Source organism: Zeugodacus cucurbitae, chromosome 2, assembly GCF_028554725.1.
Source record: "Zeugodacus cucurbitae isolate PBARC_wt_2022May chromosome 2, idZeuCucr1.2, whole genome shotgun sequence".
In the NCBI taxonomy this organism is placed as follows: domain Eukaryota; kingdom Metazoa; phylum Arthropoda; class Insecta; order Diptera; family Tephritidae; genus Zeugodacus; species Zeugodacus cucurbitae.
Window position 1 is genome coordinate 57386133 of NC_071667.1, and position 19161 is coordinate 57405293.

At 34.6% G+C, this 19161-nt stretch overlaps 1 protein-coding gene and 1 long non-coding RNA gene across 6 annotated transcripts; one reads left to right on the forward strand and one right to left on the reverse strand.

Annotated features, from left to right (window-relative positions):
* Positions 1-1044: 1044 nt before the first annotated feature.
* On the reverse strand, positions 1045-11894 carry Fmr1_2 (fragile X messenger ribonucleoprotein 1 homolog). Of its 5 annotated transcripts, none has more exons than XM_054231704.1 (13): positions 11747-11894; positions 10413-10836; positions 8037-8086; positions 6337-6654; positions 6062-6227; positions 5916-5983; positions 4899-5197; positions 4686-4834; positions 4389-4608; positions 4202-4327; positions 4001-4102; positions 3858-3932; positions 1045-2125 (listed from the first exon to the last, which is right to left on the reverse strand). In XM_054231704.1, exons 2-13 carry the CDS (start codon positions 10461-10463, stop codon positions 1695-1697), a joined length of 2055 nt encoding a protein of 684 aa, XP_054087679.1. In that variant the 5' UTR covers positions 10464-10836; positions 11747-11894; the 3' UTR covers positions 1045-1694. The 5 variants fall into 5 exon arrangements, with proteins under 5 accessions (XP_054087679.1, XP_054087691.1, XP_054087674.1 ...); XM_054231716.1 differs by lacking the exon at positions 11747-11894 and adding an exon at positions 11413-11588 and having other exon boundaries at positions 4214-4327; XM_054231699.1 differs by lacking the exon at positions 11747-11894 and adding an exon at positions 11413-11588.
* Positions 11895-17981: 6087 nt separating this feature from the next.
* Positions 17982-18728, forward strand: LOC128922595 (uncharacterized). The gene is made up of 2 exons (XR_008471786.1): positions 17982-18150; positions 18635-18728. It is a non-coding gene; the product is annotated as an uncharacterized LOC128922595 (long non-coding RNA).
* Positions 18729-19161: the final 433 nt, after the last annotated feature.

The following is a 19161-nucleotide window of genomic DNA, read 5'->3' on the forward strand; positions in this document are numbered from 1 at the left end:
GTGTGTGTGTGTTGATCTTCCAGCTACACACCGTTTTATTGTTGTTGTTTTTCTTGTTTTTGTTTTTTGTTAGTGTAACTTGCAACCTGGCAACTACAGTTCGAAGATACAGATATACGATAGTATGAATTATAAAATTTACAGTCGAATTTCGAAAAAAAAAAAACAAAAATTAAAAATACTAATCTTAAAGCAATAAAGAAAATATATGCATTTACATTGGTTTTGTTTTTGTTTTTTTTTTTTTTGTTGGTTTCTAATTTAAATTCTACAACGAATTATACACGTTCGATTAATGGCGACGGATGACAATTGTGGAAGCGAAAGGGGGGTGGCGTAACATTGGTAGCGGTAGCTGGCTATGTGTGTGTAAGATGAACGCAAGGAATGCGTAGTGCAGAGAGAGCGCGCTTGAATGTTGACAGTGATATTCGAATTCGAAATTGTGAAAGTTTGAAATTATTTGAAACAGACATCGCGCTTTTTAGTCACATATTTGTCGAGCAAAGAAATCGCATTGCACTGGCGGCACTTACAAATTCATTAACATTATTGAAATGTAAAAAAAAAAAAATTTAAATACAAAAATTTTAAACAAAAAAAAATTAAAATAAAAAAAATTTGAATAAAAAAAAAATTTAAAATAAAAAAAATTAATTTAAAAAAGAAATTACAAAAAAAAAATACAAAAAAAAATACAAAAAAAAAACAATTTTTAAATAAAAAAAAATTTTAAATAAAAAAGAAATTGTTTAAATAAAAAAAATTACAAAAAAATAATATACAAAAAAAAAATTAAAAAAAAAAAAATTAAAAAAAAAAAAATTAAATTAAAAAAAAAAATTTTAAATTAAAAAAAAATTTCGGAAAAAGTTAAAAAACAAATATCCAAAAAAAATTTCGAATTCCATATGCATTTACATTACATTTTACATTTGCTTTGTTTCGAATTATTTTTCCTTCTAAATTCCATTTACACATATGTACGTATGTACGTATTCTAACTGTTGAGTTTTTAGTTCGTTACTAGAAATTAGACAAATATTTAATGGACTTGGCTGCGCACTGCGGCATATAAACCATTTTTTTGTGTTTTTTTATTTAGTTCTTCGAATTTAAATTTAATGCATCATGAAATGTTGTTCGTTAAGTGTTTAATGATTGAAGTTAGCGTTTTGTGTACATGTGTGTGTGTGAGTGTGTGTATAATTCGTTTGTATCGTGTTAGTAAACTATTTTCTATATATTTTTCATTTTCAGTTTTCTTTTTTGTCATTATTATTGATTCTTATGATTTTTTTATTTTTTATTATTATTATTTTTTAATAAAAATCCTCTCTTGCTGTATCCTTTTTGTAGTGTTTTTGTTTCCATTTATATTGTTTAAATGTTTATATATTTTTTTTATTATTTTCCTTATGTTTTTTCTTTCGTTTAATTATTTTTAGTTTATTTATTGTTTAGCTCATTCAATTCAATTAATGCTTTCGAAGATGTTAGGTTGCAACCTAATTCCTCATCGTTTTGTTGTTTGTTGTTTTTGTTTTTGTTTTACTACATATTCTGCTGTCACTGTTGTTGTTGCTGTTGCTTTTTGAGGCTATCGCATGCGTACGCATTTCTTTTTTTTTAATTTTATCTGTTGTTTATATTTGCTGTTGTTGTTGTTGCTGCTGCTGCTTGTCTACCCCCACTTAGGATGTGCCATTGACAAGTGTCTCCCGCTTATTGTTCTCCTGTGGTTGTATCGAATCTGCATGATTGTTTCTATTTTTGGTGCGTCGTGGCTTTGACTGCTGCGATTGCTGCTGTTGCTGTTGTTGTGGATGATGCTGTGGCTGCTGCTGCTGCTGCGACTGCTGTGGCTGTTGTTGTTGTTGTTGCTGCGGTGGTAATTGCTGCTGCTGTTGTTGTTGCGGCTGTGGTTTCTCATTGTTGCCCTTGATTGCCACATTACTGCCGTCTTTGCTGTTCACGCTCTGTTGTTTCGATCGCTCCGACGAGCTGCCAGCACCGCCGCCACCACCACCACCAGCACTTCCGCCGCCGTTGTTGTTTTTATTGTTATCTGCGTTTTGTGGTTGCTTGTTGGGCTGGGATTTGTTATTGGTAACCCCACCATTCGCTGCAACAAAAACAATAAGTGATTAGTGCATGAAAATCGCTTCAAAAACTACAAAAGTCAAATAACAAATGCATATCAAAAGCAAGAGAAGCAGGTTATATTACTGACAAACTGGGCAAACTTTTTTTTTAATTTCTATATTAATCATCGAAATAAATTTTTACACGAAAAAACCCGTTTTTAGCCATCAAACACATTTTAGCGCACTCCTTCTACAAACTGCGATTATTTCCATAATAGAAGGAAAATAAAGGCACCATGCTTTAGAAACTTTTTCCATCCAATTCATAATTTGGTTTAAAACCAGTATTTTTATGTTTTCAGTCGATTTTTAAAACCAATCTTTGCAATAAAAGTTACGATTACTTTTAGATTACTTTTGATTACTTTAGATTACACGTGCAGTTATTGTAATTCGTAAAAGTCTCAATATTACGTTCGCATTAAGTCATAGTATATGTAATCAAGTTATAGATTACCACTACTATTATTATAATCGAAGTAATCATTAGAATTACAGCAAATTAAAAAATGTAATTGTAATCATGAAAATTACAATACAAATGATTATTATATAATACGAAGTTTTTTTGACTACAATTATAAAGGTAATCTTAAGTAATCAAAATGTAATCATAGTAATGCTATATAAAAACGGATTACTATTAAAGTAATTGTAATTTTGCTTTCGCTATTTCGACAAAGTTTAACTACTACAAGTTATATTATATAGCGGAAGAGTCTACGCTCGGTTGCAGTACAAATGTTTCTTACGCCGGATTAAGATCTGAACAAGAAGGAATTGCGCACACAACTCAATAGTGCGATGACCCCAAACAGGTTTGTATGTTTGTATTTAATTGGCGTAGGAACCGTTTGGCGCCTTTCTTCTCTTTCCTTCGCAATTCGGCGTCATTTGGTAATTCCTAGTGTAACCACGTCGCTCTACAACTGGTCTTTCGAACAGAGTGGAGATCTTCCTCGGCGTCTGCGGGTACTGTATCGAACATTTTTAAAATATGAATGTTTTCATCCATTAGGATAACATGACCTAGCCAGCTTAGCAGCTGACTTTTTATTTGCTGAACTATGACAATGTCGTCGTATCACTCGTACCGCTCATCGTTCCATCGTCTACTATTCGTTATTGCTAATGTTCAAAGAAACATAAATCTTGCGCAAAACTTCTCTCAAAAACTTCTAGTGTGGTCTCATCGGATGTTGACATCGTCCACGCTTATGCATCATAAAGCAGGACGGGAAAAATAAGCGACTTGTAAAGTTTGATTTTGGTTCGACGAGAGGACTTTACTTTCCAATTGCTTACTCAGTGCAAAGTAGCAACTGTTGGCAAGAGTGGCTGACATTGTGGGTGTTGTTAATGCTGGTTCCCAGGTGTACGAAATTATGTACGACTTCAAAGTTATGACATACATGTTTAGTTCGCCGAAATAAAAGCCCTTGGTCGGTTAAAATACGGGTCAATTTCGGTATCGTAGAACCAACAGTTGTGGGCGTTGGTTCAATCGTTTTAGTACGTCTATTCACTGCATTCGAAATTGAAACTTTCGAGACATTCTTAAATTTTAAAACTAATAAACTTTGTCACACACAACCGAATATTTATAAAGCGCACTTTTTGTTTTTTTTTTTTTTGTTATTATCAACCCTGTTTGCCACTAAATATAAACCTGCCACTTTTGAAAATTCAATTTGGCGACATCATACTCACTGTTATGAGCAGCGCTGTTATTCTTTTGCCGTCTACGTCTTCTTGAGCTACCCTCGTACGATGAGTTGCTTTCAGCTAAAATGAAATCGAAAATATGCATAAGTTTACAAACTTCAATTAAGCCACATATACGACGCACGCACCTCTTTCGACGCTGCTCAATTCACGCGTGTCCTCACGCATATCATCATTATGATTGTGGTAATGGTCTCTACCGACATCCCTGCCGTTCTGCTCTCTGCGTCCTATATATTTTGAATCAACATCGTCGTGTGCGTAGGGAATAAGCAAAAAAAGGTGAATTCAAACACACGTGTTTGCGCTTATAACACTTGATATTTTACCATTTTGCTTACCACCGCCACCACGTCGATCATTACCGCCACGATAGCCACCACCACCGCCACCGCCGCTGCGATCGTTGTAACGATGGTCACCGCGGGAATTGTAATCATCATCGTCCCGACGACCTACAAATACAAATAGATTTGTAATTAAAATGTTTACAGTAATTTATGCCAAACGCAATACCTTGATGATAACGCTGATTGCCGCCATTGCCACCGCCTCGACCTCTACCACGCCCGCGCGGTCCGCCACGTCCCGAACGCACCGATTCAATATCACTGCTGTAACCTCTTTCCGAACGCCGTGTGACGGGGAAATTCTGCATCGAACCCATTGTGGATTCCTGTATTGCGCGCAGTTGTTGATCGATCTCCAGTTTTTCCTGACGCAGCAGTTCCACTTCCTACATTAGAACAATATATTTATTATTTTGTATTTTTGAAAAAACAAAAAAAAAACTTTTCAGCCGACGAAACTAACCTTCAAATGCCCCAAGTGATATTCCAGCAACACTTTGGCGTTTGAAATACTTTCAACGGTGCCAATGAACACAAACGGTACATGACCATGCTCACGTGGTATATTCTGATCTTGCTCATCATCGCCTGCGATCTGTGCGAATCCCAACGCATGCAATTTTCAAATATCGAACCATTAAACGAAAATTCAATTCAATAGAAATTATAACGCATACCTTAATTCGAAAGACACCACTTTTATCCACAATTTCCTGTATGATGCGACCATTCTTGCCGATCACCTTGCCCACCAACTCTCTAGGAACCTGAAAGAATTCCTCGGCATATTCGAGCATCGCACGTGCTCGCTGCACTGAATCCTCTGATTCGCCGGTGATTTTGAAAGTGCACGACTTCTCCTCCAATTCGATATTTGTAACACCTTCCAACAGGCGTGCTGCTTGTATATTGGCACCGTGTGAACCTATGGCCAAGCCCATCAGATCTTCGCGCACTTGGAATTCATCGGTATAGCTGCGTGCGTGTGTGAAATAAAAGAGGTGAGGGGTTAGAAAAAAATGAGATGTAATCAGAATAAAATAGAAGTAATGCGAATTATGTGGAAATTAATGCATAATTTTGTAAACAGAATTAAAATGTGTCGAACTTGGCAACAAACTTTCTCATAAATGCACATACATATATAGCTGATATATATATATATATGTTGTTATTCAAATTTATTGAAGTTGCACATTTTTAGGCTAATAAAGCTAAAATTAGTTTATTAAAGCTTAATCAATAATTATTCGCCTTTTAAATTTACTTACAAGAGGTTGACTATTGTGAATGGCTCATGTATGAAAGAACTGTCAAAAATCATAATACAAATTTTGTATTTATTTTTTTTTTTTACTTTAATAACCAAAGAATTGAACTAAAGGAATTTTTTACTGGAAAATGTAAGGCAGGAACACTGCTCGAAACCAAACTGACTGCGCAACATTGAACTAAGTTAGTCTAAAGTTTATTTGAAGTGCTCATATAGTTCGTGACACTTCGCTACTTTCTAATGCTTGGTCAAATCGAAGACCGTTAAAATATTTCAATTAAACACTCTTATTACTTTCTATGACTACCATATAAATCGAAATCCAATAAATGCTGAACCAACTGAATGATTAGTGGACAAAATTAAATACACATATTCCCTTCTCCTAATAGCTACACTTCACCAATGAAATAAACTCACCCACGATTAAGCAGTTTAGTCGATTCCAGCTGACGCGCAGCTTCCTCAGTTCGTTTCAACAGCATAACCTGAAAATTAAAAAAATTTTATTTTTAAGATTTATCGTTTCTTCCAATATTGTTTTTAAACAGTTAACACACACACACCTTCTGTGCCAAATTACGAAAATGCATATCTTTCAGCATGCTGGCACGTTTCTGTGTGTGTTCCCATTTCGAAATCACAATTAGGCTGTCCAAATCGCGATTGTATACACACACACCGGCACCTATTGTACGCTGAAATTCCTTGTGAATACCATCTTTTTGCGCTCTGCAATGTAACGAGATAAGAAAACCATATGCACAAAAACAAATTATGTTTGATTATTAGCGTAATTATATAATATTAATGAACGATAACAACAGCAACAAAAACTCACTCCTGTCGCAATTCCTCGGGTACGGGTATCGAAAACTGATAGAACGACTTGGCGGTCAATGGCGGATTTTGATTTTTAATACGTAAACGCTTCAGTTCACAAATTTCAGTATACGGTGTCTCAAAGCCTATGTACGCAACGGCGCAGATTTCAGCCTTAATCATTTTAATGGAAGCAATCCACCAACCACAGGACTCACGCTCCGTCGAACGGGTGAACACTTCAACTTCCATGCCTTCCTCAAAGGCGGGCGGATTCTCATTTTCTTCTGGCGGGAAGCGCACATTTGAGAAAGGATATTTTTGTACATCGGGACAGCTGTTGGCATACCAAAATGTTGAATACGGCAGCAAGAAAGAATGAGTTCAAATACAAATGTATTAGTAAAATAGAGAAATTGTAAAAACATTAAAAATGAAAAAAGTAAACAAACTTAAGGCGTTAATTGACAGCCAGTGGCAATTAGTGGGCTGATTTTTAAAATACATATAATAAATGAAAAATTAATTTTGAAGAGACAACGTGTGGGCCTGCAAGCAGCCGGTAGCAGCAGCACCAATAGTCGATGTGTTGCCATTTTTACAATCGCAACAACAACGTATACAGAGCAGATATGCAAGTGTCTTCAAAATAATTCAAATTCTGCGTCCAAATGAGTTATAAGTTTTGGACAGGTGTTTGTATCGTTCGAAAATTAATATACATTGATATTTGCCGCTTTTCGACGGCAGCGCTACAAAAACAAAAGCCGCTACTTGAATAGGGACGCACAAACGGCAGCATTGGTTTTGAAGAATGTGGCGACCAACAAGTGCTACCAATACGCAAAGATGTATAACATCGCGAACAGTGAAATTAGAAAGAATCAAAGTAGAGCATAAGAGGCGAAGATATGTCTCTTAGCGACTTTTGGCAGCATGCCAAACAAATGATCGCATGCGGCTATGCTGTAAATGCGCAAGCAATAGCATATACGCTACCACTACTGATTACTGACAGGCGCAGGCAATTGTGCGGGTTGCCGCGACGTAACAGCCAACGACATCAACATTTTATCCGGAAATATTTAATTTTTTTTTTTTCATTTATTGAACACACTTTGCTTTGCCGCTGAGGAGGTAATTTCAGTATTTTTCTTTGTTCAAATAAAAACTCAGCACAAAAATATGTGGAATTGTCAAAATGGGTCAAGTCGTAACGGCTCGAATGCGTCATTTGCTGCGGTGTTAGCGCTGCTGCATGGCACAAAAATAGGACTCGGGTGTGTGAGGTATTTTTAAACACAGTTCTATGACCACTGATAGTTCGACAGATCACACAATTCACAGTCTGCGCAGCCCAAACTTTACGAGTTTAGAACGTGCTGTGCTATGCTATATGCTGTGCAGTAAGCTTCCAAAAATTACAGTAATCAGTAAAATATAAGACACAGACAGTATGCTCCTATTCGCGACTAAAAATACAATATCTATTCTTATGCATATGCCATGTTCTGACACGTTTCGATGCATGCCATATATAAATAAATGCTCTTTGTGTGTTTTTATGCGTGTGCATATAAAACTAATTTACTACTGCATATGCTTTGCTCTGATATGCTCACTGGATAGATATAGCCACAATTAATTAAAAATATAGAACTAAATGTTAAAGTAACCACAATAAACTTACTGGATTCTTCAAAATTGCTTAAAACTTACCCGTCAACTTCAACAAATACACCATCATCACACACTGCCGTTGCTCTTCCCTAAATTATTAAAAGAAAATATATTAGTGTTTGAAAAATAGTTGATTAATTATAAAACTGTAATAAAGAATTATAAACACTTTAACATTTATAGGTTTGACCAGCTAATAGACATTATATGTATAACCATTTAATATAAAGGGGTTCTCTTTACGTAATTTATAATACGTAAAATAACTCTTTAAACAATTGAGAACTGATCCTATTATAATTATTTCATAATAGAAATAATAAGAAAGCTCTCTAATATAGAACAAACGAATCCTTTAATTGTATTGGCGATGAATCATCGCTGTCAAAAATCAAAGAATAACCAAATCCGACCCCAAATCTTTGAATTACACATTGATGTAGTTGGTTTGAATATCTGCAATTTTTGAATTTGTCAGCAGTTGTGGCAGCTATTACCCCACCCTGATTCCGCATGATGTCATCGCGTGCCAACAGTTTTGGATCACAGAAAAGGAAATATTAGATGAATAGGATCGAGGCGCATGTATTAAGCACATATAAAAAGCAACATGATGCCATGTCTAGGAAGGGATAGTGACACAGGCAGGCTTTATGGACGTTAGCAGACATTTCGAAAAAGTTAAGATTGTGAATTTACAATAATATTAATAAGACAATTTTGTCTTACGTGACAACTTGAATACATAAATCTTTTAATCTCACATTTACACTCTCACATAATTATAAAAAAAGAGTGTCAGCAGTATTTTCAGCACTCCAACCGGCTAATACTATACAAAAATTGTAAATATGGCATGACGTTTCACTAACGTTGCAAAAATTATTATTTTCATATATATGTATATGTATTATATTACAATTATGTTTATATGACTAATGTTTATCAGCGATAAGAAGAAAAAATTGTAAAAAATACATTAAACTTGGTGAAACCCCAAATTACTAGGAGGCAGAATAATAAACGATAAAAAGCGTCACAAAGCAAAGTTAAAGTCAAATAGTTGGTTTCGTATGCTTTGGCGCTTCGTTTAAAACGAACAACAAAAACGCGGTGATGCAGTTCTAACAGTAGCTCAGCTCATTTGCAAGCAAATCTATCAACAATCGTACAAACAAAACACTGGAACGAGAGACAAGCAAGGTGGGTAACAAAAAAAAAACGAATAGCCCGCCGCAGCAGCAGCGGCATTAACGTAGTCAAAATCGTGGTGGCAGTGCTATTCGCGGCCGGCACATTTTTATATTCACACTCGAAAGCAGAATGATAAAATTAACGAATATGCACGAAGAAAATGGCAAAGATTGAAGAAGCATTTAATGAAAGAAGCAAGGTAATGCTCGAACAGACAACAATAATGCCAACAGAGAGCAAATATGTTCTACAACGTTGAAGTCGAAGTCAGCGTCAACGCCGACAGACACCGACACCGCTATTAGTGTAACTAGCCCCAGTCGTACCGCAAGCAGGCGAAGTAGATACACAAAACGAATCTGCAAGAAAGAGTATAGCAACGAAGTGGCGTATAATGACAGAAACGACAATTTACTACTACGGCGAACAGATGAATCAAGGAAGGAACATACATAAATAAGAATGTACGTACATCAATTTATTTGTGGGAATGTTCGAAATACGAAGGAATATTGAAAGTGAAAATCCGTACGTGGTAATGCACCCACTGAGCGGTTAAACATAGGTATCAGGGCAAACATAAATTTGCCCTCCAACACCTCCGCGGACTGCTTAACTATTATTGTGTGATATATGGAATGATGGTGCAGTCGGCCGGCAGTAGACAAAGAGGCGCTTCATAAGAAGAATTTTCCTTTTCAAACAAATAAAAGAGGGAGTGTAATGTTTGTAGAGGGGGTGGTATGGATTAGACAAGAATTTCTCGCTTTCAAACTAATTATTTCAAATATTAGTTTTTCATTTAAGCAACAGATGCATAAAAAAATAACTAATAGATCTATAAACAAAAACTATTAAATCACAAATATTTAGCAGTACAACAATGTCGACCAAAGATGATGACATCCAATGCTTGCTTCGACGGCAACAGCGACGCGAGACACTGTGCTCACATACACATTGCACACTTAGCCATGCTCAAAACGCCGCTAATATTGCTGACACAATCAACAGAGATTTATTAATAAAACAATTAAAATTAGACATCCGCATCGACTGAATGACATGACCACGCACTCTCATTATCTGCATGATTTTTACTTTGCATGGAGTTTTGATTGGCGTTTGGTATGCGTTAGAATTCAGGATATAAATGTTTTATACTCATATTAGACTATTCTGAAGTACATATATGCTAGAAAAGTTGTAAAATAAGCTTACCTTGTAGTAGGCGCCATTGTCGAGCCTCACTTCGACCATTAAATCGTCCATTTTGTTTACTTATTGGCTTTCCGCTTTAATACAATATAATTTTGTAAATTGCGACCAAAGTAAAGTTGATGAATGAAATTCCAAATACGTTTTATGATTGACGCAATTATAAACAGTCCAAATTAGGTAAATAAAAGCTGTTAACGTAGGATGTTCCCTGATTCTATCCTCCTACAATTCCGGCGTAATACTAATTATTTACGCACCTTCTCCTTGCTCCTGGCTTAAATCAATTTACTTCAGTCTTTCGATTTTCTGCTTTATGCGCTTCTAAACCACTTAATCTTATATCCGTATAATGCTCCTTCTAACCGTATTCTTTTATACTTCTTCCTGTAAATAAGTTGTTTTAGTCTAGTCGTTGCTGCCGCTCCTGCAGAAAAAATTATCGCACAAAATAATATTAAAAATTAAAATATTTGTAAACTCGGCTTTAAACAATACATAGTTTTTTAGCATAAATGTCTTTTTCTGCAATTTAATTCATATTTTTAAGCATTCACGTTGACAGCAAAAACATGCTTTTTTTTCTTTTCCCACAGTAGACAGAAATATTTTACGCCTACAAAAGGGGCGGCGCAGTTTGCGTCGCTGTCGACACCAACTACCGCAGTCACAAACGTCACCGTCGCAGTTACCGCTGACAATAGAATAGCGGAGCCCCAGCATTCGTTTTCGTTTTAAGAAAAGTCAAGTAAATCGCAAATTATAGCACATTTCGCAATGTTAATAAACACATTTAATGCAGAAATGATGTCGCATTGAGTTACCTAAATATTTTACAAAAACCTATACAAATTTTCACCCGAATTTTCTTGAAAATTTTTCACGCCGAGCCTTTGCTTTTATTCTTCCGTTCGCTTCTTATTCTTTCACGCACACTTCCAAGCCGCTGTGCAAATTTTTTCGCCCAAAGAATCTACACACTTTTACTATAAATTCAACGCACCTTTACCGTTTTCAGACGTCAATTAATTAGCTTGTTCTATTTTTACTATTTTTTGTTTTTAATTTACTGAATTTGACTGCAAGTTCACAAATTTTCGTTAGATTTTTTCTGTACGTCGAGCGACGACCAACGGCGAATGAACAGACAAAACGGGAACGGCAAAAAAAGTGTGCCTTTTTAATCCGCTTTGTGAGCAAAATCACCACATAACCCTGCAATTTAGGGATATTCGGAAAGCAGTAGGAGATTTAATGAATTTTGCTTATCTGTTTTGTTTGCTATTCGCCAACGTTGTTTAATGAATAGTTTTGACACATTTAGAATTAGAACTCACTTAAAACTTATATTATTTGAACTGTACACTCTGATATAGTTATACTGTTTCAATTCCGAATTTGCTAGGGAAAATATTTTCACAGTTCTATTGCATTTTTATTAATTTTATTTTTTGCTATTGCATCACTGCGTTGAAGTATGCGAGTGAGACACTAGTGTAATGTGTGCTCACCTCTCTTTCGCACTTATAATGGATGCCGCGAAATAAGAACTGACAGTTCCAGCTGTCTATTGTGAATGGCTGTTTACTATTCACTATAGTGATATTCAAAATGTATACTAAACTTCATTTTCGTATATTTAAATATGAAATAATTTTAATTAATTTGTGCTCGATTAACAATAAAACCTAAAAGGAAATAGTAGTGTACGTATGTACGTCTAGGCATATACATATGTAATATTTAATCCGTTTAAAAGGATGGATTTTATAAGTTTCATTGCTTATATGGATTTGTTTGTATGTATGGCTTTTTTATATACAACTATTAACCAAAGACTCACAGAACTTTTTTGCTTTACTGCATGCGTCTGACTTGGTTATTCTCTCCTCACCTCTAACTCCAGTTTGCCATCAGTTAACAGTTGTTGGACATGCTTAAGGAATAATTTGAATACATATTGACGAGATCTCTGGACATGAGCCGCCGGATATCCGCATTGTACTTTTACTTCTTTGTGAATTCGCAGGAAAGAAACGTCTTTGAGGTTAATAACGTCGGCTATGTGACTAGTATGTAAAGGACAATGTTTAAATAGGAATAACAAGCATTTAAAGACTTTAGAAGATTTAGTTGAAATACCACTGTCAATTATACCATCCAGAGAAAAACCAAACCAAAATAGACATATGGTATGTATACATTCAACTGCAATGGTAAAGTTGATAATTTGCGTAGCCGCTAGCAAGTTTAAAACGATTTATCATGCCTTAGATTTAATCAAAAGCATATGGTATTTGTGCCAGAAACACTCTGCACTATATTTTTTTACGACAATTCACTTTCTACTTGCTGCCCTTGTTATTTACACACAATATTTACTTCAATGGCTCACATTTATTACTTTTGACAACTCAAGGAAAATAAACACTAATGCATATTTACAAACATACATATGTACATATGTATCCGCGAATTAATTTTCTTTGTGCGAAGAATTGCAGCTTTACCCATGCCTTATGTATGTATGTTTACTCCTTCAATCAACTAATAACTACCGGTGAATGGTAATCTTTCAAATGAATTGGACTTTCTATCAACTTAAACAGAAAACAAAATAAATAAAAATAAATATAATTGAAAGAGTGGCGGACACGTGTCCCACGTACATGAATTGGGTATGAATTTGTCACAATTTTTCTGTTATGGTCATCACAATTTAAATTTTTGATTTATTTCTTGGTTGACGAGTGGCTACTATGTATATATATATGTGTGTGTGCATTTCGAGTGCGCCCTTGCAAATAGATGCATTTAGATGCAGTTTATATAGATATGTACATAACATACATTGTAAAGCGTGCTCAAATTGTACAATATATCAGTATGTGCATATAAACAGTAACAGTTGGGGATCCATTAATATTTTCTGCAGTTGAGGTGGGGTTTTTACATACTGATAAACTAATATAGCGTAATTTAAAGAGAAGCATGCCATTGTCTTCTTCCAAAATTAATAAACAGCTGCAATTGTAGACACATTCATATATACAAACATACATATTTATTACATAAAAGCTATAGAGCAAACTCAAATAGAGTAAGAGTTAGAATGTTATATCTTTGAATGAATATTTTTTTAACGTATTTATAGAAAATTTAATATTTATTTCTTATTTATGTACATACTAACGTAAATTTTATTTTTTTTATGCAGGTGACAACTCTACTCTACATCTTGGCAACATTCTTCTTTGCTAAAGCTACAGTTGTAGAGCTACAGAGGTCCTCACTTTCGTAGTAAGGGTGCTGAAAAGGTATGGTTAGGTATGCACATTATCTTAGCTACATTTGCTAATTATACTAATGATTTCATAAATATTTGATAAAGACCGTTTACCGTTATAAATTATATGCTGTACGTAGGATCAACTGATTTGACACAAATGCTCTCCCATACGTTTGCCACACTTGAAATTTACTTTAAGTACCTTAAAATCGAACGAACTTATAAATAAACGAGATAATTGAAATGTTGTAAATTAAAAGCGCATAAATTCATTTAATAAAATTTATAGCAGACCAGAAATTATACTCTCTGGTGTGAATGTATGAAAGCGTAAATGAAAAATTCATCAAAACTCGAGTGATAAGCGTGACACAACTTCGATTGCGCTGAAACAATAAAAAATAGAAACGTGTTCGAATAGTTATAGATAACAACAAAAGCAACAAATTTATGTGCCGGAAATGCAGAAATTCATTAATGAATGGCGGAGCGTACATTTGACTAAGCGCCCCTATACTCTTCATATACATATATAGTACATATATATGTAAGTATGTATGTATGTTTGTATTTTAGTTAGGTGTTCGACGTCATTTCGCTGACTATGGTTGTTTGCATTCTCGGACAGAGTACCAACAGAGCGGTGGACAGCCGATGCGCGATGATTATCCATTAATGTCAATTACAAGCGTCATGACAATGTCATTTGGTTATAAAGCAATTTATTTGCTACCTTTTCAAATGTCATGGAAAATTGTGTACACAACAATAAAATAGAAACCTCATTATACATTCACACATATCTACATATGTGCATTCGTAAGTAGATGGTAGTATGTACTTATGAAAACCGTTATTGTTATTTGTTTTTTGTAAAAATGTGAAGCATTACGTTAGCGACTTTATGCTTCATTACTCTAAATATGCCATTAAAATGTTAACATTGAGCAAAACCATGGTTTTTATTTGTTTAACAGTCCATTTACACATTAACTGTTCAACTAACTTTTAATCGGTGCTTAATGTAAAGTAACGGCTAAGTCGAAGTAAGGAGAATTTAACACAAAAAAAATGAAATTTTGATTTCAGATTAAAATATGATATTTTGCCACCTCATTCGCTGCATTGAGATTCATATCAGTTGGAAATGTAAATTTTTTTGACTTGAACGAGCTTCATGAATGAATCAGAAAGCACTTGAAACAGTGCAGATGTCTATCAGACTCATTAATAATGGAAAATTTAACATAGACTGCGTTATTAATTTACAGATGATATTGCACATTTAACTAAACATTTTTTAGGTATTTTTCAACCATCGGTGAATTTTTTAAAGTAAAGTGAGTTATATAATAATTGTATATACTTCAGATACTTCAATTTCATATACTTAGATATACAAAAAGACACTTATACTTAGATATTCAATATATCAAAAGACACACCTCTACTCTTCTTTGGTCAAAACTGGTGAAAACTCGCAATTTTTGAGAATATAGATTAAAAAAAATATAGATTAAAAAAAATTAAATGAAAAGCCGCTCACATTCACGCAAATTACAGTTGTTTGCAAAATCTAAAACTAATCGAAATAGATATAGAGTTATTTATATAAAAAAATTTGAGGTTGACTACAAATGGTTTTCTGAAATTTTGTCCAGCTGCCAGTCAGTCCAATTAGTCGATAAGTGCGTTCGTGAAAAAAAAAAACATAAAGCGTTAAAACTACAAGAACAAGCATCAATGCAGTTACCGAAAGAGAATACGAAACTTGATACAAAATAGTCCCTCTGACATATAGTTTATATAGGGTATACGAGCATATTGAAAGTATGATTCACTTTGTATCGAATATCGACTTTATACGTTTTCCTAACCACAACGTGGTTAATCGCCAAAAATATACCTCATAAAACGTAAACGTACGTCTGCTTTACAGACTTCAAAAAATCGATTGTTTTAAATCTCTTCCAAAACTATCCAAGAATATGTCTTTAAAATTCCAGAATCCAATTCGACATATTTTCGAAGCTAGAGCAGTTTGGCCGAGCGTCGAGCAGGTGAGAATGCTCAGGCAGACCTTTAAAGCGCGTTTTCTCGAGTTTTCATTTTCACAAGTGTTAGAAAACGGTGCCGGCGATAGCAAAAATAATATATGTCCGATCGAAAAAAATCAAAGTGATCTAGCTTCAGTATTAAATTATCTTCTATTTGAACTAAAAAAGTTGGACAAAAGTATTATTTAAACTACTTGTTTTGCAACTGAAAGTCAATTTTTTTTCTTAAAAAAGTAAATTTTTTTTCAAACTTCGAAAAAATTTGGAATTTTATAACTTCTTCGGTATTTTTGTAGTTCATAAAGAAAGGAAACTTATAAAAATTACAAAAAATTTGGTTCGACTGTTTCAGATGCATCGCACCGATTTACAAGTGCAGACTCCAGGAGCTCCCGAAAAATACTTACAACTTTGAAAAAATTTCAATATTTTTTTAATAATAAATATTGTTTTTAAGCCTTGAATATAGTACACTATCGTCTTAAAATTCCGTTTGCCGCAATCATTTCCTTAAAAAAAAAATTGCTAAAAAAACGCTTTTTTCGGCTTCTAAAGCAGACCTGAAATCGGTATTTGCATTACCGAAATACCGAATATAATGATAGTGACCTTTACAATTGATCATATGAAATGCATCGGCCAATGTATAAGTTATCTCAATAAAAGCCATTGGGAATGTCTTCTTAAGTGTATAATAGTTTTTGAAATGTTGGTTGGTATTTTCATCGCAACTGTTGAAATGTAAACTTAATACGAGTGGGAGAGATCGGGTCACCAAGGCGTTCAGGATTTTATTTGTCAAAAGACGACCGCAGGCTCATTTCATGCTTCCAATTAGTTCAGAAATCAATCCCAATTAAAAGCGTCTTTTAGAGTTTGAGACTATTCCTTAAGGATCTTCTGGTTGAACTTATACCATATACGTATGTGCATGTAGATGGGGCCGTACGTTTAAAAATGTAAAATATTTACTTGACATGTGTCTATGTTTTCCGATTAAAGTACCAAACACTATTTTGACCTTTTTAATTGAATATAACGCTTGAATATCGATTGTAATATATGCATATGTATTGTATATATTTGGCATAGGCACCACTTAGGCGATAATAGCGCGCCATTTGTTTCTCCTTCTCGCTGTTTGGCGTCAATTGGTGATACCAAGTGCAGCCAAGTCCTTCTCCACCTGGTCTTTCCAACACAGTGGAGGTCTTTCTCTGTTTCCGCCAGCGTGTACTGCATCGAATACTTTCAAAGCTATAGTGCCCTCGTCCATTCTGACTACATGACTAAGCTTTTAATCGCTGAGCTACTCATACAACTTATCGTTCCATCGTCTGCGATATTCGATAATCGATATGTTCAAAAGATTATAAATCTTCCACAAAATCATTTTCTCGAAAACTCCTAGTGCCGTTACATTCGATTTTGACATCGTCCACGCTTCAGCACCATAAAACAGGACGGGGATGACAAGGGACTTGTTTTTTACTTTGCTTTAGAACTTACTTTTCAATTGTCTACTCAGTCCAAAATAGCACCTGTTGGCAAGCGTGATTCTGCGCTGGATTTCGAGGCTGACATTGTTGATATTGGTTCCAAGATAGAAAAAATAATCTACAACTTCAATGTTATGACTGTCAACAGTGACGTGGGAGCCAAGACGCAAGTGCGCTGACTGTTTGCTTGATGACAGGAGGTACATATTTCACCTTGTCCTCAGAACTAACAGTGCGGCTGTTAAAACCAACCGATTATTCAAGCTTATAATTCAACATCTGCGTTGCCGAAAGTTCTCTAACTAATTCTAATCTTCTGTATTACTTCTACTTCAATATATTCACAAGATTACTCTCTTCTGACTTACACAATCCGTCTCAGTCGAAACAGCAAGTTAAACATACATACATAATTTCAAACCTTGCTGCGAATAATGCACTGTCAACACCTATCAATATATGCCCTGTATGTGCCTAGGTACACGTATTTACAAGGATATTTGTATGAAGGTATGGACACAGTGACCAACTGCACTCACACGCACACATGAAATCTCCGCACAGAGTCACGCCTACGCAGCACCTTCGCATTTACCTTCGCCATTCCATCTGTACACTCACAACATACACCCGTGAGTATGAGTTGTCTCTTTGTGTGAGCGCGCATACACCGGTGAGTGAGCTCTTTAGTCTTATCACTAACTAATCGTTTAATTTTCGCAATGTTGTTGTCGCCATGGATAATATGATACGAAACTCTTCTCTTTTGCTTGTTGAGAGAGCCCATGAACTCATTTTTGATGTTGGCAACAAAGCCAGATCATGGGCTACTGAACAGCTGACAGTCAAAATGACGAGCTACCACTAAGAATCCCGCAGAAATAAATGATTAAATGGTTCGTTTTTGTACGATAAGTTTTTTGTGATTTTTGAATTACTATTAACTTTTATTTAAATGGAGTTAATATGTGTACATTATTTAAGAAACGGTGGCTATTTGTACGAAAGTAATATATGTACGTTCTTTAACAGTGTTAAATGACATTTACGTAAATACATATCTGGGTACAAATTTTCTCTAAAACTTTTAGAGAATATATTAAGGTGTTTATTTGTTTATAAAATATAAATAAATATATGTTACTAAATTAAACTAAGCTAAATTTTTGTTTATGTTGACTTATAATATGTACGATTTTTAATTATTATAATATTTTATTATTTTTATGTGTAGATGTCTATTGTTTATCTTAAAATATATATTTATAAGTGTATGTGTTGGTGTAATATTGGTTAAGAAGTCTCTATTAAGCGTAAACTGCAAACCAATAAATACCCAAGAAATCGAATAAAAATCTCCTAACTTATGTTTTCCCGCAGTGGCACCACTGCCAAATGTTATAAAAAATGCGGACTTTGACAGCTCTCTCACGAATGAAAGAGTTTCGTATCATGTTATCTTTGGTTGTCGCACCGCCAACGAACTCACGGCAAATTGCTCTAATCAACACAAACAGCCAGCCATGCTATGAAAATGCTAGCATCGAGTGGCACACACACACACTCATACACATATAAACACTTGTGAGTTTTCACTTATTTGGCAGATTGGCGCGAGAGCGTCAACGGACGCGGCGTCAGATTGCAATTTCTCTGTTATTGTTGATAATGCTATGCCATATGATGTGCATGCCTACACACACACATACATATATAAAAATTTGTATGAGAGTATATATATGTGCTACTATTACAAATTCACCGTTATTGTGTTTAGTTGTTATTGTTGTCAATTTGATTTTCATTATTTTGAAATTTTTTTTTGTAGTTAGTTAGCAATTTTATAATTTTTCGTTGTTATTATTGTTGTTGTTGTTGTTGTTGTTATTCAGTTGTTGTTGTTACCC

What these genes read in the sequence shown, in the direction of transcription:
- Fmr1_2 (XM_054231704.1), bottom strand. Translation starts at nt 10,463, where the DNA reads ATGGACGATTTAATGGTCGAAGTGAGGCTCGACAATGGCGCCTACTAC. An exon ending in ATCACTTGGGGCATTTGAAG is followed by an intron (nt 4,609 to 4,685) that starts GTTAGTTTCGTC and finishes GTTCTAATGTAG; the next exon opens with GAAGTGGAACTGCTGCGTCA. An exon ending in TGGCGGTGGTAAGCAAAATG is followed by an intron (nt 4,103 to 4,201) that starts GTAAAATATCAA and finishes CAAAATATATAG; the next exon opens with GACGCAGAGAGCAGAACGGC.